This window comes from Hyperolius riggenbachi, chromosome 5, assembly GCF_040937935.1.
Source record: "Hyperolius riggenbachi isolate aHypRig1 chromosome 5, aHypRig1.pri, whole genome shotgun sequence".
Lineage (NCBI taxonomy): Eukaryota > Metazoa > Chordata > Amphibia > Anura > Hyperoliidae > Hyperolius > Hyperolius riggenbachi.
The window spans coordinates 331,248,287-331,268,136 of record NC_090650.1 but is presented as its reverse complement, the minus strand read 5'-3'; the positions used below and the strand labels follow the sequence as shown (position 1 = coordinate 331,268,136).

The 19,850-nt window shown below is 42.6% G+C and overlaps 1 protein-coding gene across 1 annotated transcript in view; it reads left to right on the top strand.

Moving 5' to 3' along the window:
- LOC137517719 (maternal DNA replication licensing factor mcm3-like) overlaps positions 1-19,850 on the top strand; it is a 66,769-nt gene that overhangs the window by 33,058 nt on the left and 13,861 nt on the right. Inside the window, exons 4-11 of the mRNA XM_068234737.1 lie at positions 5,519-5,649; positions 9,173-9,411; positions 10,851-10,959; positions 11,038-11,191; positions 11,267-11,398; positions 11,594-11,802; positions 15,488-15,662; positions 15,803-15,926. Of these exons, the coding sequence (XP_068090838.1) occupies positions 5,519-5,649; positions 9,173-9,411; positions 10,851-10,959; positions 11,038-11,191; positions 11,267-11,398; positions 11,594-11,802; positions 15,488-15,662; positions 15,803-15,926 (1,273 nt within the window). The remainder of the gene's footprint in view (positions 1-5,518; positions 5,650-9,172; positions 9,412-10,850; positions 10,960-11,037; positions 11,192-11,266; positions 11,399-11,593; positions 11,803-15,487; positions 15,663-15,802; positions 15,927-19,850) is intronic.

Here is a 19,850-nt window from a genome sequence, read left to right as displayed (position 1 = left end):
CACATTTCTTTGCAGGTATTATTGCATCATTCATGCCATTTATGAAACAATGAAGCTTTAAATGCAAACGTACCGCTCAGCATGCAATAAATTGAAAATATTTATTTTGCTGTAGTTCTTCCTTGATGATGCCGTAGGTGATTTGGGGCACTAATCAAGGTGAAAATGACAGCACCTTTAACACATTACCACATTACCACTAGGGGGTGATCTTGCTTCAGCACTGCAATAGAAGAACTAAATGACCCAACACCAACCCCTACGCCAGGATCCTCTTTCTGAATTTTAGCTCTGCTTTCAATACGATCTGCCCGAAAATCCTGTATAACAACTTAGCGCAACTTGGGCTTGACGGAAATCTCTGCACCTGGATCAAGGACTTCCTTACAAACAGGACGCAACAGGTCAAACTTGGCAGCTGCCTCTCCCAAATGAGGACTACAAATACTGGCGCCCCCCAAGGCTGTGTACTGTCTCCGATCCTGTTTTCCCTGTATACAAACAGATGCACCTCAACCGCTGACTGCGTTAAGGTAATTAAATTTGCGGACGACACCACCATCCTTGGTCTCATCAGTGGAGAGGACGAACGCACCTACCGCAGTGAGATTGAGCGAATCTGCAACTGGTGTAAGGACAACATGCTTGTCCTAAACGCTGCAAAGACAGTTGAGTTGGTTATCGACTTCAGGAAATGCCCCTCCCCACTCAGCCCGGTATTCATCGAACGCACTGAAGTCACCAGAGTATCAAGTGTTCGGTTTCTGGGCACTACCATCACCAACGACTTGAGATGGAGTGAAAACACCACTAAATGCCAAAAGAAGGCGCAGCAACGGCTGTTCTTCCTAAGACAACTCAGGAAGTTTGGTTTGCCGCAGGAACTGTTTTCAAGCTTCGACACTGCCACCATCGAGTCAATCCTGTGCTCATCTATCATCGTGTGGTATGGTGGAGCCACCACGAGCGACAGGTACAGACTACAAAGAGTAATCAAGGCAGCGGAAAGAATCATTGGGTCACCCCTGCCACCTCTGGACCTCCTCCACGCATCCAGATTGAAAACAAGGGCATACAGGATCACGAATGACCCGCACCATCCCGGCAGCCGCTTCTTCAACCGCATGCGCTCGGACCATCGTTACAGGGCTATCTCCACCAAAACCTCCAGGCACAGGAATTCCTTTTTCCCCCAAGCAGTGTGCCTTCTGAACTCAAGTCACACACATAGGAAAACTAAATAGCACATCTGTGACCCAGGCCTAAATAAATATGTACTTTTTCCGAGGTTACGCACGTAGTTTTGCACTACAATACCTTAAATTCTTTTGTCTGCACATTTTTTTTTTTTTGCACTGTTGTTTTCATGTCTTTGTCTGTTCGTCATTGCATGAATTGCACTACTATGTTTTTGACGCTTTGTACTATGCTCTATGCTGATGTGTACCACAAACAATTCTAAATGTGTGGCAACTGCTGCACTTGGCGAAATAAATCTGATTCTGAAAATGTACCCTTTCGCTTTCTTTCGCTTTCTTTCGCTTTCTCTTTCGCTTTCTCTTTCGTTTTTTCTTTCGTTTTTTCTTTCGTTCTTTCGTTTTTTCTTTTTCTTTTTTTTTTTTTTCCTTTTTCCTTTTTTTCTTCTTTCTTTTTCTTTCTTTTTCTTTCGCTTTCTTTTTTTCTTTCGCTTTCTTTTTTTCTTTCGCTTTCTTTTTTTCTTTCGCTTTTTTTTCTTTCTTTCCTTTATGAATACTGCAGATGCATTTACTCTTGTCAACATTGTAGAAACATTGGAGCTGGTGATCACAAGGAGCAATGTTACTGAGCAGTGAGATTACAGAAATAGTGCAAACAAATTGATTATAAAGGTGCAACTATAAAGAAGTGAAAATAATGCAACAACCAAGCAAAGTGAAACAAACACAGAACACAGAAGAAACTATCGTATAACCGATCTAGTTAACTAAAAAAAAAAAAGGGGGAAAAATAATTAAAAAGGTAATCTGAGCTGAACCTCTAGCAAAGTATCAGATGGAAGAGTGGTCCTAAAAAGGGTGATCACAGCTGTGTACTCGATTGAGCTGCATTCATCTTGAAAAGGGCCACCTTTTGATGGTTGGTAGAAGTTCCTGAATTCAAGGGCACAATGTCACAAGCAAGTGAAGTAGGAAGGTTCTGGTATACAGTTCATTTAGAAGGCTTGTAGACTGTTGCATGCTGGTGGACAATAGAAGTGCATGAAAATCGAGTTGTACAGCGCCACCAGCAAGCGAGACTCCTAACAGCCCCCTCTCCCCTCTAGAGACGTGGCCTTGGGAACCATTTACAAGATCATCAAGAATATAAAATTGAAGAAGCCTTTAGTATGTCAGTGTCTAGGAAGCCAGGACAGCCTCCTCCTCCGGAGTAGACTACAAGATAGTGTAGCCAAAAGTGCAGAGCTTGCTCAATATTGGTGGCAGGTAGGTGTAAGGGCCCATTCACACATGCAAAACGCTAGCGCTTTTGCTAGTTTTGCTCTGGCGATTTTTGGCGATTAACGCAAAAAAATCGCCATTCACACTTGCCGATTTTTTTTCGCGATTGCGTTTAGCACTTCTATAGCACTAAACGCAATTGCCGGGAAATTGCCTGAAAATGGTGCAGGGTGCAAATTTGCATTTGGCGATTTGCATGTAATCTAATCGGCAGCGATTAACGCAAATCACCCAAGTGAAAACGAGCCCATAGGGTAATATGGCACTAACTCTTTAAAAAGCGCTAGCGCTTGAGCGTTTTGCCGAAATCGCATCCCCCCCCCCCCCAAAAGAAACATAAGTTAAATGGCTTCCCCCTAAATTGGCCCTAGACCAGGCATGGGCAAACTTGGCCCTCCAGCTGTTAAGGAACTACAAGTCCCACAATGCATTGCAGGAGTCTGACAGCCACGGTCATGACTCATAAAGGCAAATGCATTATGGGACTTGTAGTTCCGTAACAGCTGGAGGGGCGAATTTGCCCTTGCCTTCCCTAGACTGATGCATACACTACATAATGCATACATAGAAAAATAACTACATAATACATATATAGACATAGGACTATGGTAGAGACTAGATTGTGAGCCCATCGGAGGGACAGTTAGTGGCAAGACCATATACTCTGTACAGTGCTTATGTTAGCGCTATATAAATAATTAAATAAAATAAGTGGTACTAGGATTGGACAGCTGAAGACTGGTGCATTTTATTACATTTCCTTCTGACTGTCTAGGGCATCTCTTAAACTGTCCGGAGAAGAAAAAGAGAATCCTATCATAAGTTCTGTATCATGTCAAAAGTGATTTTTATCCTGAGTGGGATCACCCACGATTCTGCCCATTTACAGTGCCATAAATAAAGAAGGGTATCAAAACATCCTCCATGAGCAACTTCTCCAACAATGCAGGTGCAACCTTTAGTGGTAAGCTGTATATTTACCAACATGTTGGAGCAACCATGTCATAAGGCAAAAGTGATAACGATGTGGCTCTGAAAAATCATAACACTTACTTTTTAGATCTGTGGCCATAAATCTCCCCAAGTCTTAATTCTATTGAGAACCTGAGGCCAATTCTCAAAGTGGGTGGACATGCAGAAATCCACAAACTGTGACTTGCTCCAAGCAAAAAGAATGTGTCACCACCAGTCGGAAATGGTACACAAGTTGATATCCAGCATGCCAGAGAGAATTGCGGAAGTTGTAAAGGGGGTCAACACTGTAAATGTTGACTTTATACATGAGTTTGGTATAGTTGAAAGTAAAAAAAAATAAAATAAAACTGAAATGTTTTTATACCAGTAATTGAATTGTTCAGTATATCCTAAAAATGTGTATTAAAAAATAATAATCCCTCACATATTTGTTGTCCCTCCAAAAATGGTAGGTAATACTATACACTTTTTTTTTTTTTTTTTTTTAAACTTCCTGTCACTGTTTGTTAAAGTCGGTCCACACTTGTCAGGTTGCAGATCTAAATGCGTTTTAAATGGATCAGTTTTTCTAAAAACTGATCAGTTTTTCAAAATGTGTATTTGCAGCATACGTTTCCAGTCAGTTTTAAATATATGTCAATATATCCTTACTACTTGTGTGTTTCTATTGGATAAAGAGGTCCACAAAGATGACGCTGAGGGGAGGAGCAGGCAGTATGCAATTTGCTTTGGCATCTGTTTTGTGTGCAAAAAGTTCTCTATTTTTGTGTTGCCTTTCATTGCCTCCTCTGGTATCCAGGCACCGTGAACATATGCTAAATCTGGACTCTCTGCTCAGTTTTCTAAAGCTAGGCCCACGGATCCATTTTTTGACGTGTGAAGATTGTCGCTATTTTTAACATTGGTATCTGTGGCTGTTTTTTTTTTTTTTTTTTTTTTTTTTTTTGTCCAGGTCAAAAAAAGGAGCCACAAATACGGTTTTGAAACAAGTGTGAATGACCCTCAGGCCCCATTCACACTTAGAAATGCAAAACGTCAGATTTCACGAGGAAAAATCACTGAATAGTACGGCGATTTTGCCGCGATCGCGTTTAACGCTTCTATAGCACTGAAATGCAATCGCTGGGAAATCGCCTGCAAATGGTGCAGGCGTTTGCGTTTCGCGATTTTGCCTGTTTTGGGGCGATTTGTGGCGATTACCGCAAATCGCCCTTAATAAGAACGAGCCCATAGGGTCTCATTACGCTAGCGCTTTTAAAAAGCGCTAGCGGTTGAGCGTTTTGCCGAAAATGCGCCAAAACGCTCTAGTGTGAATGGGGTCTTAGGCTGATGTGGGAAAGTGCTATAGTGCTAAGCTGCGTGCACTGTTCAAGGGAAAGGAGGGGGGTGACTAGGTAGATACATGACTGAGCGGCATCTAGCGGATTGAGCAAGTGGGAGCTCATCATTTAGCATTCTGCTGTGGCGGATCACTAAATCATTGTGGGACAGCTGTACATACACTAGAGTCTTAGCTGACCTGGTGACCAGTGACTGTCTTAGCGCAGCAGTCTTGGCTTAGTTTTTTTTTTTTTTTTTTGTAGCTGATAGAGGCATCTTCCATCATGTCGCTGTGCTAGAAAGTCCTGGTAACAGTAGTTGGAAAGAGTTGGGTTATCCACACCTTACAAAATTAAAAAAATGTTCAAGCAGCCATTTGATTACATCAGATTGATTAACTTGATAAGATGCAATTCATATTTTTTTTTGTGCTCTTAACTTTATTAATTATGATTGCATTCCAATGAAAAATTATTGCAATGGTTGTAACATTTCCCCGCTGCTCCAGGAAGCTTTTAGATTATCCTTCCTGTCCCTTGTTTATGGGACAAAGTGCGCTGCTTGACCATGTCTGTGTAATGCAGGTAAGCTGTCATATGAAGCCATTACAAAACAAAGTTTTGGGCAATGTTCTTTATCAATGGTCATTCTGTAGCTCGAGTTTCCAGAGCTGACAGCTGCTGTCCCTGCTGGGTCAGACCAGACAGTGTGATTTTTCTTTTGCTTTCTCTGCTGTCTCATTACAGGTTCCTTAGTGAGACCTAAAGTCATGAGAAGTGTTCATTATTGTCCTGCTACCAAGAAAACCCTGGAGAGAAAGTACTCTGATCTCACCACACTGGAGGCATTTCCATCAAATGCCATCTATCCCACAAAGGTGAATAATTGTAGCACATGAAAATCTAATGTCTGCAGTGGTGTGTGTTTTTTTTTTTTTTTTTTTTTTTTTTAATTGTAACTTGGCTGTTTTAGTTTCTTCCTAAAGAAGTGGTTGTAAGAACTGGTTTGGCCTGTGATTGGCCTCAATGACAAGTTGTGGTCCCACCCAGAAGACCCTCGGCTCCAATTAGTATACAGAGCAGTGGGTTTCTTATCAAGCATGCATGAGCGTTCTTCATGTCTGCAGTATGGCCATGTTACTTCATGAGGCCCTGCCCCTTACATCCCTCTTTAGCGTGGACATTGCTGCTATTTATACCAGACTGTGGTGGTGGATTTCATGCGGCTCCGAGGAAGCCAACCGTGGTTGGCAAATCGCGACAGCTGGTGGCGTTGAAGCGCCTGTTATACCTACCTGGTAGGACTCTTTCATGTGGTGGTGGTCCTCTTTTCTTACCTTGTCACCAGTGGTTTCTTCCTGGATCTTTCTTCTATGGTCTTGTGTATTCATGGTGCTTGTCATCTTTCACTCACCTGTTTTTGTCTTAGGTTGCCTTGCCCCTTACCTATACATACTTTAGAGGTATAGTCTCTTCACTCTTTGCACTTTTATTGGGATCTCCTTATCCCTCCAGCATTTTATATTTGTCTATATATTATGTGATATATGGTATGTACATGCACTGCTTGCCTCATTTGCATTTATTTTTTGTGAGGTAATCTATGAAAATGAGCCCTTTCTATGTATATGGTTTTCTGAGGCTTTTGTTGTCTTATTGAGTTTCTTAGCAGTACAGTGTTCGGACATCTACGGGACAGAGGGCAAGATGGGGGGGGGGGGGAGGAGGACAGGCTGGTACAGAGGGTAAGGAATGGGGGACATGAGTGTGGGCATGGAGGGGGGGTGGTTTGGACAGGCTGGGACAGAGGGCTGAGATGGGGACATGCGTGCAGGCATCGGGGTGGGTGAAGGGTCAAAGGACTGGCTAGGACAGAGGGCAGGGATGGGGGTCATGTGTGGGCATCGGGTAGGGGGGGGGGGGGCGACAGAGGACAGGCTGGTACTGGGGCAGGGCAGGTATGGGGTATAGGCTGGGAAAAATACAGCAGCCAATTATATATTTCTCATTCCCGGTTTTTTCCAGTGCTAGTTCAGTATCGGCTCTGCCAAAAAAGCTTAAGGCGTATTGTAAAGTTGTTTGTGGCCAAACTGTTACACCACGTGTTCAAACAACTATATCTAATGTGCATTATCTAAGTTCTGCATTATACATTAAATTATTTAGTTACTGTAAAAAAGTACCTGGCTGTGTATATAGAAAATCTCCTCATATTGTGGACAAAGTACAGTTCAAATAGCAAGGAGTAAAAACTGGGTACAGACAGTACAAAAGTCTAAACAGATAAAGTTGAAATATAGCTCGTAGTGACCAGGCTGAAATCCAGTGTATTAAAATGTTTTGGTTCGTACTTAAATTTTGATTCTCCTTTTTTTTTTTTTTTTTTTTAGAGCAAGTGGGTTGATTCACAAAACTTATCACATGAATTCTCATCTTACTTAGTAACTAATTGTTTTCCTCTCCTCACCATTTTATCTCATGTATTCGCTCTCCTTATCTCAAAAATACCCTTATTGGCTTTATGTAAAGAGGAAGGCAGACCTTTTAAAAATCCCCCAAACGGTTTTTAATCTTTAACTATTTCAGCAATAACTTTATCACTACTTATGACACCTCAGTGATTAGCTGCATTGTCATGCTACAATGTTTGACCATGATATTCAGTTTTATAACAAAGGTATATTTTTCTGCATTATGATTTTTTTTTTTTTATTTATTTTTTTTTTTTTTACCCTTCCTATAATAGTCTTAAAATCAACAATGTGAATAAAAGGTTTACAGAAAGTATCTTTGGGTTTATATGCTGGGGGTGTGTTTTAAAAGTGGGTGGGGCTATAACACGTGACAAAATGGTTATTTTTAAAGTAATAGCCCCCTTCTTTATGTTTTAGCTTGTATTGGTGAACTAGTGGTTCTTTCTCTTATTTATAACTTTCCCTGGGGTCTGGTGGAGCTTCCACTGGGGACTTGTGGCTCCTCTCCTCCTCGTATATTTTTCCTGTGTAGTTTAGTGGTCCTCCCCCTTTCCACTAAGAAAACCTTAACTAAAAAAAAGTTCCCCTGGGGGGTACTCACTTCGGGTGAGGGAAGCCTCCGGATCCTATCCAGGCTTCCCCCGTCCTCCTGTGTCCCATGGCGATCTCGCTGTGCCCCTCCAAACAGCAGGGATGTAAATATTTACCTTCCTGGCTCCAGCGCAGGCGCAGTATCTGCTCACCGCTTGGAGATAGGCGGAAATAACCGATCACTGTCGGTCCACTCTACTGCGCAGACGCAAGTCTCCTGCGCCTGCGTAATAGAGCGGACCTGACAGAGATCAGCTATTTCTATCTATTTCCAAGCTGAGAGCCGCAACAGTGCCACCCGCTGGAGCCAGGGAAGGTAAATTTATCAAGCCTTGTCAGGCTTGAGCGAGGATTGTGGGACGCTTCGGGGGAGCCAGCGCTGGATTGCCTGCAGCTACAGGGATGGGAGAAGCCTCATTGGGACCCTGGTAGTCTAGTGGTTCCCATTCCTGGCATTCCTTGGTAGTCTAGTAGGTCAGTTGGTAAGAAGAGAGAGCTGGTGTTTGTACATTGCAAAGGGCCTCATTACACGATAATCCATCTCTGCATAAGAGCATAGTAAGTCGAAACTGAGCTTAGCAGTAAAGTTTTTGATTGCAAATGTTTAAGTGGAGCTGTTGATTTTTCCATGTATGTGAGCACATTGGTAGCTACACTTGCTATCAATCTGCATAAAATAGTATTTTTGGGGGACGTACTTTGAGCCAGCACAACTCTTAGTTTAGCTAGGTCTAATTTAGGCAGGGAACACACTTGACTGTTTTCGTGTACATTTTCTGCACAGAAAAACTGAGAACTCATGTTAATCAATGGGCTAGTACACACTTAGGCAGGGGTCACACTTACCGGCTTTCGTACGCGTTTTCTGCACAGAAAAACTTACTTCAACTGAGAACTCATGTTAATCAATCAGCTAGGTCACACTTTAATGCAGATTTCGCATGCAGAAAAAAAACTGACATCTTGCGCAATTTGTCAGTTTTCTCTATAAATTACATTAGCTGTTGTAAGGTAGAGGTCACATTTGTCTTTCAGTTTTCTGAAAAGTGTAAAAACTGAAAGACAAGTGTGACCCCTGCCTTAATATGTTCGCGCGCAGAAAAAATAAACTGACATTCTGCATCCATTTTGTCAGTTTTCTCTATCAACTACATCAGCTGCTGTGAAAAAAACTCATGCGTTTCCTGCATAGAAGCACACTTGGTGTGCAGAAAAAGTATGCAGGAAATTGAAAGACAAGTGTGTTCCCTGCCTTACTCCTTTCTGAGATTTGTTAGAAATGTCATCCGTTCTTTTTAAAAGCAGAACTTTTTTTTTTCTTTTATAAACTGCATAGGATGAAGAGAATAATCCTCTGGAGACAGAATATGGATTGAGCACTTACAAGGATCACCAGACTGTGAGCATACAGGAAATGCCAGAGAAGGCACCCGCAGGACAGCTCCCTCGCTCTGTGGACATTATAACAGATGATGACTTGGTGGACAAATGTAAACCAGGCGACCGTGTCCAGATAGTGGGAATCTATCGCTGTCTTCCATCCAAGCAGGGAGGATTCACCTCTGGTACATTCAGGTAGCTAATGTCAATGGAGACTTACTTCAGTTCTTAGGATACCCCAGTTGGTCCACAACATTGGAATCCATGTCGTAAAGTAGCTTGTTGGAACTCTGTGTAATGGTAACCATGTTAATGACAGATTTAGTCACATTGATTGAGTTAATGTATGTTTGAAATCTTTAAGGGAGACCTCAAAACTCACTTTTTCCAACAAAGGTTGAAGAGTAACAGATGTGATGGAGGGTTGAGCCACATGAAAAATCTTGTGTATGTGAATGCGTTGAGGTGATTCGAGAGGACAAAAGAATGTTGTGCAGATCTGCAATTCCATTTTTGGGTTGGTATCTGGAAACTAGTGAGGAGATTTACAGGGGAGAGAGATTATGGAGAGCTTTGCAGGATGGAGTCAAGAGTTTGAAGTGGATCCTCTGCTTAATTGGTAGCCAATGAAGAGCTTGACAGAGGAACTGTAGAGGAAGAGCAATAAAAAAAGATGAGTCAAGCAGCCGAGTTAAGCAGACTGCCAGACTGTTAGTTGGTAGACCACAAAGTAGTATATAACATTCTCATTAGTCCAAATGAGATATTATGTTCTGCTTTGAGTGGCACCGCACTCACAGGAGTAGTGGTACAATCGAGTCTTCATCGGGATTCTGCCTAAATTTGCAATGGGGCATGGACGGTGTTAAACCATCACTGCTACACAATCATTTACTTGGGAAGTAATCCTTTGCATGGGGCTATTATGCCATGATTGGCGAACTTCTGATATTCAGGATGATCAAACACTGTTACCTTTAGTTCGTACAAATTTTTTTTTTTTTACTTAGACACAGGACATATTTTTCATTGGGCTAATTCTTCCTAGCATTCTGTATATCTTCCTGTCTTCTGTGTGTACTGTGTATTTCAATGTGTACACTCCCAGGATTCTGCTTTTAGAACACAAGTATAATTTATAGCATTTTACCAGCCGGTATAAGGTCGTTTTTTTTTTTTTTTTTTTTTTTAGGGCCCTTTCAGATTTCCTGCTGTCTGAGTTGCACAAAAACACTGCATCCCATTTCAGAAGCAATGATAGTCCTATTTGACTATCACATTGAATGCGGTGCAGTGCAGCGGGGACTAGGTAAATGTTATAGGACCCCCTGCACTACCTTGGAAGGGGGGGGGGGGGGTGAGTGTCACTTGAATTACTGACCTACTCACAGTGGGAGGTGGCAGCTCAATGTTCATTCCATTATAAACAATGCCAGCTGCCTGGCTACTATGCTGAGCTTTTGACTGTAGTTGGTCAGAGCATCAACACAGAAGACTGGCAACTAGCATTGCTTGCTACAAAAAGATGGCAGCCTCAGTATGCCTCTCGCTTCAGGTTCCTTTTATGGAGAGCATGAAATAAGACGCATTAGCACTTCTCTGTAAATGCTGACTTTAACTTATTTTTAATTTAGGACAATTTTGCTGGCTAATAACATCAAACTGATGAGCAAAGAAATTGCCCCAACGTTTTCAGCTGATGATGTGTCCAAGATTAAAAAGTTCTGTAAAGTTCATTCCAAGGTACCTTCGCATTAAATCTCCAGCTTACACTTTCTGATGGTCCTGTTGTGAAAATTCCTTTTTATTTTTCCCCATTAGGACATTTTTGACCAGTTAAGTAAATCGCTAGCCCCCAGCATTCATGGCCACGATTATATAAAGAAAGCCATTTTGTGCATGCTCCTTGGGGGCAATGAAAAGGTCCTTGACAATGGAACACGCATAAGAGGAGACATCAATGTTCTTCTCATAGGTAAAGAAAACGCCCAATCCCATATTATTCTGACACCTATCAGTAAATATGACCTGTTTGCTTGTAATATTTCAGGCGATCCCTCTGTTGCCAAGTCCCAGCTGCTGCGATATGTGTTGCATACGGCTCCAAGAGCGATTCCCACCACTGGTAGGGGATCCTCTGGAGTAGGTTTGACGGCTGCAGTGACAACGGATCAAGAAACTGGTAAGTGGCTAATGGTTTATCTTTGTATGCATCTTAGTTTGCCTATTAAGCAGTGTCAGCATGTATTATATGTACTTTATACATTGGGCCTGTTGCCTACAACTGTCAATTGTGTAATTTTCTCACCATCCTGTCTGAGCAAATGCAGACTGAAAGTTGCTGGTGTCCTTGAATGCGTGTCTTTTGGCTTCCTAGGAGAGCGCCGCTTGGAGGCTGGCGCCATGGTGTTGGCTGACAGGGGTGTGGTCTGCATTGATGAGTTTGATAAGATGTCTGACATAGACAGGACTGCTATCCATGAAGTGATGGAACAAGGCCGAGTAACCATAGCAAAAGCCGGAATTCAAGCAAGACTGAATGCTCGGTGCAGTGTCCTGGCTGCTGCAAATCCGGTCTATGGAAGGGTAGGTGAAATTGCATTGGCCTACTAATGAGATGTGCATGGAGAATATGAATGATTTACATTTTTCTGCATTACGGTCATATTACTATATATTACTTCATATTTTTCCCTCCCTGCATTCCAATCCATATGCAATTTGGAAAAAATTATGGAGAAGCATCATACAAAATTAGTCTAGCAACAACTAATAAATCAGTAAATAAGCGTGCTTGGTAAAAATTACAATACTGAATACAAACGCAAAACAGAATCCCACCAAAAAGCAGTCCTTAGACATTCAATCTGTATAAACTTTATTGAAATGAGCTACATACAATAAAAACACAGTTAAAATCACTAAAAGGTGATGGTCCATTTAACAATAATAATAGTACCAAAAGAGCCTAATCATCCCTACAATCTTCACAGTATTGGCTATAGAGTGCAACAAGGATAAATCACATAAGGGACTAAATTGCACAATCCACAATATCCTCCTATAAGGAACAGGCGCATGAGTGCCAATATAATACAAAATCCAGATACCCCTGGAGAAATCCGTAACCAGTAACATAAAGATAAGAATCAGAAATGACAATGCCAAGTGAAAAAACGAGGTGCTTGCCTGCTGTGGAGGGAGGGGAGGAGTGCAGAGGATCAGAGCCCCTGACCACAGTGCACTTCATGGGTGACTTCCGCTTCAGAAAGATGCCTATCCGTAAGCTCACTTGTACTCTGTTGTTCCCCATATTCTACATGACTGTTTTGCCCAGAGTTCCCATGGGATATTAATGGGATATTTTCCTTTTTTTTTTCTTTTTTGCAAGTTATAGGTAAAGCAGAATTCAGTCTTCCTCCTACTTGGTTTCCATATGTTCATATTCTTACTTCCATGACTGAACCACCATTTCTAAATTGGTTGAATGAGTCTGGTTTCATAATGCTATCATTGCACGCGTTTTAATTGTATATTGATATATGGCTCTAGGTGGACTTTGAGGGCTTTCCCATATCAGTTCTGGGGATCAAGTAGAGGGGAAAAAAATGGTGGCACCCCTGCTAAATAATAGACCTCACCTAGCTGAGGAGAGTTCCCCTTACATTCGTTCCATGTCCTGTATCTCAATGCGGGAGGATATCTACTCCTTAGCAAGACACAGATTGAAATCCTTTAAATTCTAAGCTTTCCTCACTTTCCTAGATCTGAAAATCTTCCTGAACTATGTCTGTAAATTAAATAACCACAGTAAGTGCACATTCATTTTTAATGCATGGTTCCTAGTTGGTGCATGGACTGCTGTCAACCCTACCTATCTCCCCTGGCTGCCTGCTCCCCTCCCACCATGACTCCATGTTCTTTGCTGGTGTGCCTCCCTCTATTTGCATGTGTATGATTACTTAGGAGGACATACACACACCTAATTTTAATTGGCCAATCACTAGCCAATTTATTCCCTCCATGTAGTATGAGGGCCAACAGATTTTGAAAATTATGAACAGATTATTTAGGTAAGCTTGCATACTACATGGAAGTGGTAAAATTGGCCATTCGGTTGTCAACCAAAATTGGATGTGGGTATGCACCCGTAATCCTGAGCATTGTGTAAGATCTGCAGGGATGGGCTGCCATGTACACAGCAGAGAAGGGATGGAGCCTAGTGCAAAAGGTTTTTGCTGGTATACATTTATAGTAAACACTACTACCTTCCAGCACTAGTGTCTGGAATAGGACATGCATTAAATATGCATTTTTTATTCAACTTTAACAGACGTATTGGTAAGGAGAATGTTTGTAAATCTCACCTCACATCACAAGAGGATTGCAGATCTCTACAGTAAAACAATCTATAGGTAACAATAGTGTTGTTGTTAGGGGCAGGTTCAGATTGATTCATTATATTTGTGGGCAGCATGGTGGCTAAATGGCTACCACTCTAACCTTCCAGCACTATAGTCCTAGGTTTGATTCCTGGCCAGTATACTATCCTTATTATTATTATTATTATTATTATTATTATTATTATTATTGATTTATAAAGCACCAACATATTCCGTGGCGCTGTACAAAGTAAGACACAAACATGGGGTACATAATACAGACAATGGTGTACACTAATATACAAGATACATAATTAGTGACAAAATACAAAAAATGATACAGCATACAGAATACAAAATACAGAAGTGGTAATGACAGTGATAAAAATAACATGATGAATAAAATGTATAATGATTTCCAAGACACAAGTGGGAGAGAGCCCTGCCCTTGCGAGCTTACAATCTAAATAGAATGGGGGGAAACAATAGGCGGAGTAGTGTACGATAAAATATATAAAGGCAGTGTTTTTTAGGATACCTAGTAGGAGTGCAATTCGGCCTTAGGACAAAGGGAAGTGGCTTAAAGTGAATCGTAAGTGAGAAAAAAAATTTGAGTTTTACTCACCTGGGGCTTACCTCAGCCCCCTGCAGCTGATCGGTGCCCACGACGAGTCGCTCTGATGCTCCGGGTCCCGGCGGCGGCCACTTCCGGTTTCGCAGTCAGGACCCGTCAGGCTGGGGAACGCGGCTGATACTACGCGTTCCCAGCCAAAATAGCACCCCTATGCGGCCATATGTCCACATAGGCACCCCTATGCGGACATATGGCCGCATAGGCGTGCTATTTTGGCTGGGAACACGTAGCATCAGCTGCGTTCCCCAGCCTGACGGGTCCTGACGGCGAAACCGGAAGTGGCCGCCGCCGGGACCCGGAGCATCAGAGCGACTCGTCGTGGGCACCGATCAGCTGCAGGGGGCTGAGGTAAGCCCCAGGTGAGTAAAACTCAATTTTTTTTTCTCACTTAAGTGCCTCTTTAAGGTAGCGCATATGCTTGTCAGAACAAATTAGTTTTTAGAGAGCGTTTAAAAGTAACATAGGTTGCCGAGTGACGGATGTGGGAGGGGATTCCAGAGAAGGGGTGAAGCACGTGCAAAATCTTGTATATGTGAAGTTTATCTATTCTCCTGAGGTTTGGGTGAGTTTTATCCAGTTCCCTCCCACATCAGAAAAACCTCCTGCTTACCCACACCATAAGCTCTAGATTATGGTTAGGTTGACAAACACACTAAGGGCCAGTGAACACCAAAAACCTCTAGCAGATCTGCAAAAGCTAGAGGTGTTTGAAGCAGATTTTCAGAGCGATTCTGGGCATGTTTAGAGAGGTTTTCTAAACATGCCTAGCGTTTTTGGAGCGTTTTTGTGTAGCAGATGTCATAACCTAACCGGTAGGAATATTAGACTGAGCTGCTTTGACAGTGACGTGTGCCAGGCAATGTACTCTGTAGAGCATTTTGTCAGCACTACATCTAAATGTGTAATAAAATGTAATTCTCCGTACAATTCCATCTATAGTTAGTTTTCATTTCTAAAGCTTTTGTGCTAGAGGGTTTTATTTATTTATTTATTTATTTATTTTTTTGGGTCACCGCACAGAACAAAGTTAGATAGGCTGAAAACGCATTAAAAGTTGAATGAAAATAGCCCATGTTTAATTAGCTTCTTGCTGACTACTGTACAACAGAAATAAATGCTGAAGCAGTGCTGGATGTTTCATGAGAAGCTACATTACAGAAGCTACATTACAATTTTCTTCCTACATCCACCAGGACAAAAATAATTAAAAGATGCATTACAATATCTTCTTCTTTGTGTTGTTTCTCTCCTCCAGTATGATCAGTACAGGACTCCAATGGAAAATATTGGCCTACAGGATTCTCTGCTCTCAAGATTTGATTTGCTTTTCATTGTTCTGGATCAAATGGATGCAGACAATGACCGAGAGATTTCCGACCACGTGCTGCGAATGCACAGATACAGGACTCCGGGGGAGCAGGATGGATATGGTATTTGGTTTCTAATATAGTTTGTGTTTATTATGAACTAAGTACATAACCTTTAGTAGCTTTGACATGTTTAGTTGTAATTGGTTTGTATATTTATATTTATGCAAAAAATTAAATAACTTTAATGTTCTATTCACCAGCATTGCCTCTTGGGAGCAGTGTTGAGGTCTTTGCTACGGATGACCCAAATGCCACTGATGTGACGGATCAGGAGCTGCAGATCTATGAGAAGCATGACAATCTCCTTCACGGACCACGCAAGAAGTGTGTCGGTTTTAATGTTTGGCCTTGTTTGTTTGTTGTTGTTTTTATGATTATCCTATACAATAATCCCCCTGCGTCCTTGCGTCTTCCTTTGTCCCTGTGTCCGTGCTTTTTTGCTACTGCACATGTGCATCACGGACAGCCATTGGGACAGCAGGAGGAGGGGGCCATGTGGGCGGTGTGCGTGTGCGCACACTGACATGCAGTTACAGGAGGGGGTTGTGAGAGTGGCCTAGAGCCTGTTTTTAAACGGGCTAAGGCCCGGTTCACATTAGCGGTGGCTATCCGGAATAGCCGTGCCGGAGCCGCACCGCATGCTGGCCGGACGAAACGGACGCACGGCATAGCAATGTAAGTCTATGCCAGGGTTCACATGTGTCCGTTTCGTCCGGACCGGAGCCGGACCGGATCCGGACTCCGGTGTCCGTTCCAACATGCGCTATTTTTTGGTCCGGCTCCTCCGGCAGCCGTATCCGGGGCGGAGCCGGACTGCACCATCCGGCCAATGGAAACCAATGAGAACCGGAGAGCGCACAACACACTGGCAAAAAATCCGGATGTTCTACCCCACTTCCTATGAGGATTGTTGCGGCGATATTGTATCGGGGACACATGGGCAACCATTTTGGAGTGGAGCAGCACGAGCTGGAGATGTTGGCAGCATGTTGGAGGTGGAGGTGAGTGCTAAACAGCGGAGGGCCTGATTCCACAGGTCCCCCTTCTGCTGACCTCCCAGACCCCAACATTTTTTTTTGTTTTTATACAGGTTGTTATCTCTTTAAGAATCCGGATCCGGACCGCAACCGTGTTCATACCGCACGGAAACCGTATGCAACCGGACCGGATCCGGACAGGAACCGTACGGTTCAGGTCCGATCCGGCTCCGGTGCGGTCCGGACATCCGGTGCGGTTTTTGCAAAACCGCAAGTGTGAACCGGGCCTTAGGTCTACTAGTTGGTTGATAAAGCGCCAGCATATTCTGTGACGCTGTACAAAGAAACAAACAAACACGAGGTACATAATACAGGCAATGGTATACACCAGTGTACAACATACAGAATTGGTAATTACAGTGACAAAGTAACATGGTTCTAGAGAAGGACAATAGAAGGTGATGTGCAGATCTGAGATTACAGTTGGGTTGATATCTGGAAACTAGTGAGGAGATGTACTGAGAGAGAGACTGTGGAATGCTTTGTAGGTTAGGGTTAAGCGTTTGAACTGGATTTCTGGCTAATTGGTAGCTAATGAAGAACTTGACAGAGGAGCAGCAGAGGAAGAGCAAGAATGATGAATGAGATGAGCAGCCGAGTTCAGAACAGATTGGAGCGATGCCAGTCGGTAGTCCACATAGTAGTATGTTACAATAGTCCAAACGAGATATGGCATCTGCAGTCATAACTACTATGACTAGTGCTAGAATCCCAGGTGCAATTCCTACTCAGAACACTACCTGCAGTCTGTATTTTGCATGTTTTTTTGCTGAGGTAGTGTGGTTTTCCTGTAGGCACTCCAGTTTCTTACCTCTTTCTTAAATCACACTGATCCGTAATTTTTTTTTTTTCTTCCAAAGTTGGCCCGAGTCTATGGTAGGGAAATTAGAATAGGAACTCCTTAGAGGGATGGTTAGTAGCATAGAGGCAGAGAAAATGGCGCATAGTGCCGATGTTTAAAAATGGTGCTGCATTGAAAACCTTGCCTTAAAGAGGAACTCCAGTGAAAATAATGTAGTAAAAAAAGTGCTTCATTTTTTACCATAATTATGTATAAATGATTTAGTCAGTGTTTGCTCATTGTAAAATCTTTCCTCTCCCTGATTAACATTCTGACATTTATTACATGGTGACATTGTTACTGTGGGCAGGTTATTTAGCTGTTTCTAGCTGCTCTGTCTGTTACAGACAGCTAATAACAGCTATTTCCTGTCTCTGAACATTGTTACATTGTGGCAGTTTGCCAGCAGTACCGCGGTATTCAGAGCCTCTTGTGGGAGGGGTTTCAGCACAAAATCAGTCACACAGCGCCCCCTGATGGTCTGTTTGTGAAAATCATTGTCTTTCTCATGTAAAATGGGGTATCAGCTACTGATTGGGAAAAAGTTCAATTCTTGGTTGGAGTTTCTCTTTAAAGTGTCCGAGGACAAAAAAAGAGCCCCTTACCTGGGGCTTCCTCCAGCCTGTGGCAGCCGTCCTGTGCCCTCGCCACAGCTCCGCTGCAGAACCTGACCTCGCCAGGTCTGGTTCCGGGTCGGCGTCTTCTGCGCTCCACCATGCGGGTCACGTGGGCCGGCCGACATCCTCAGGTTGGTACTGCGCAGGCACAGTAGCGTCCTGATGACGTCGGCCGGACTACGTGACCTGCGCGGTGGAGTGCAGAAGTCGCTGACCTGGCACCCGACCTGGCGAGGTCGGGTTCTGCAGCGGAGAAGAGCGGGAGCCTCCGGAGCTGCGGCGAGGGCACAGGACGGCTGCCACAGGCTGGAGGAAGCCCCAGGTTAGGGGATCCCTTTTTTTTTTTTTTTTTTTTTTTTTTTTTTTTCTTGGGGGTTTCCTTTAACGTTGTTTAGCAATATCAATGTTTAATTAGGGCGCACAGGTAATGAATTTAAAGGTTCAATTGTTAAGCGGCATATCGCTAATTATCATTTTACTGTCTTTAACGTTAACTAACCTACCGTGAGGAGGGTTTCTTCGGCTGCTGGCACATTCTATGACACAATTTCCTCGTATGTGGTGGCTTCTCAAGTTTGAAAATAAACAGCAGGAGGGAATAGAGCGGAGTGGATAGGTGGAGAGGGACGCGTTAGCCCTGCCACCTCTGCCATCTAGGAAGAGCAGATCCTGGGAGGAGGATGGTTGGCACAACGCGGGGATGATGGCAGGAGGAGAGTGCAGGAGCTGGAATGCCACGCAGTGAGCTTAGTCACCCACACGGGACCGGCTGCCTGACCACTTAAAGCACCACTAGACTATGGGCACTGCCTGCCAGCCAACAAAACAAAAAAGATCAATTTTAGATTTGGTTTATGATTTAGAACCTATTTAAAATAACCGCAATTGGGTCACAGCTTCCATACATGGAAGTAAGGCTTTGTTTTTATTTTGTGATTTTTTTTTTTTTTTTGTACAAAACAAGAAGTAAAACTGCCAGTCCATGTCTGTCAGTGTTTGAGTTCCCATCCTTTTATTTTTATTTTTCACCTGTATGTGGGTAAACTTGCAGCCTACCATATATTTTTTATTTTTATTTATTTTTATTTTTTTTCAGATGGTTTGTTTTTCTATTTTATTACATTAGTTACAGTACCGCTGCTGAAATTGTATGTAACTTTTATGTGTGGAAATAAGGCCTTTGGGTGTATATTATAAAGTCTTGCTAACTCTCCTGCAGTGGTTGCGCTTCATACATTTCAGAGCATGGAAAGTGCTAGTTTCTGGCCCCCTCTGGTGCTGCTGTCATCCAGCCTCACTCTGGGTCCTCTCTCCATGTTAGCTCTTCCTATACTTATTCTAATCTCCAAAATGAATCAAAAGCCATATATGGGGCATGTCACAGACTCCGTGTAATTTGTCTCTTGAAATAGAAAGTCAACACCTATGCCTACAATGAGTTATTCTAATATACCAAAAATCTGCCCGCTCCTCTGGATCAATATATACGGTACCTCTTTTGTGTCTGTATATCAATACTATTACTGTTGTAAGCATAACTTTCTGAATTCACTTTTGTTTTTGGTAATGCAACTACAAGGCCTATACTTAATTGTTCTATATAGGCCTCTTTAAAGTGACGCTTAAGTAGTATAAAAAGTATGATGTAATTATTTGTATGTGTAGTACTGATAATTAATAGAGCATTAGTAGCAAAGAAAATGGCCTCATTTTAATTTTTAGATATATATAGCTTTTTTTTTTTCTTTTTTTT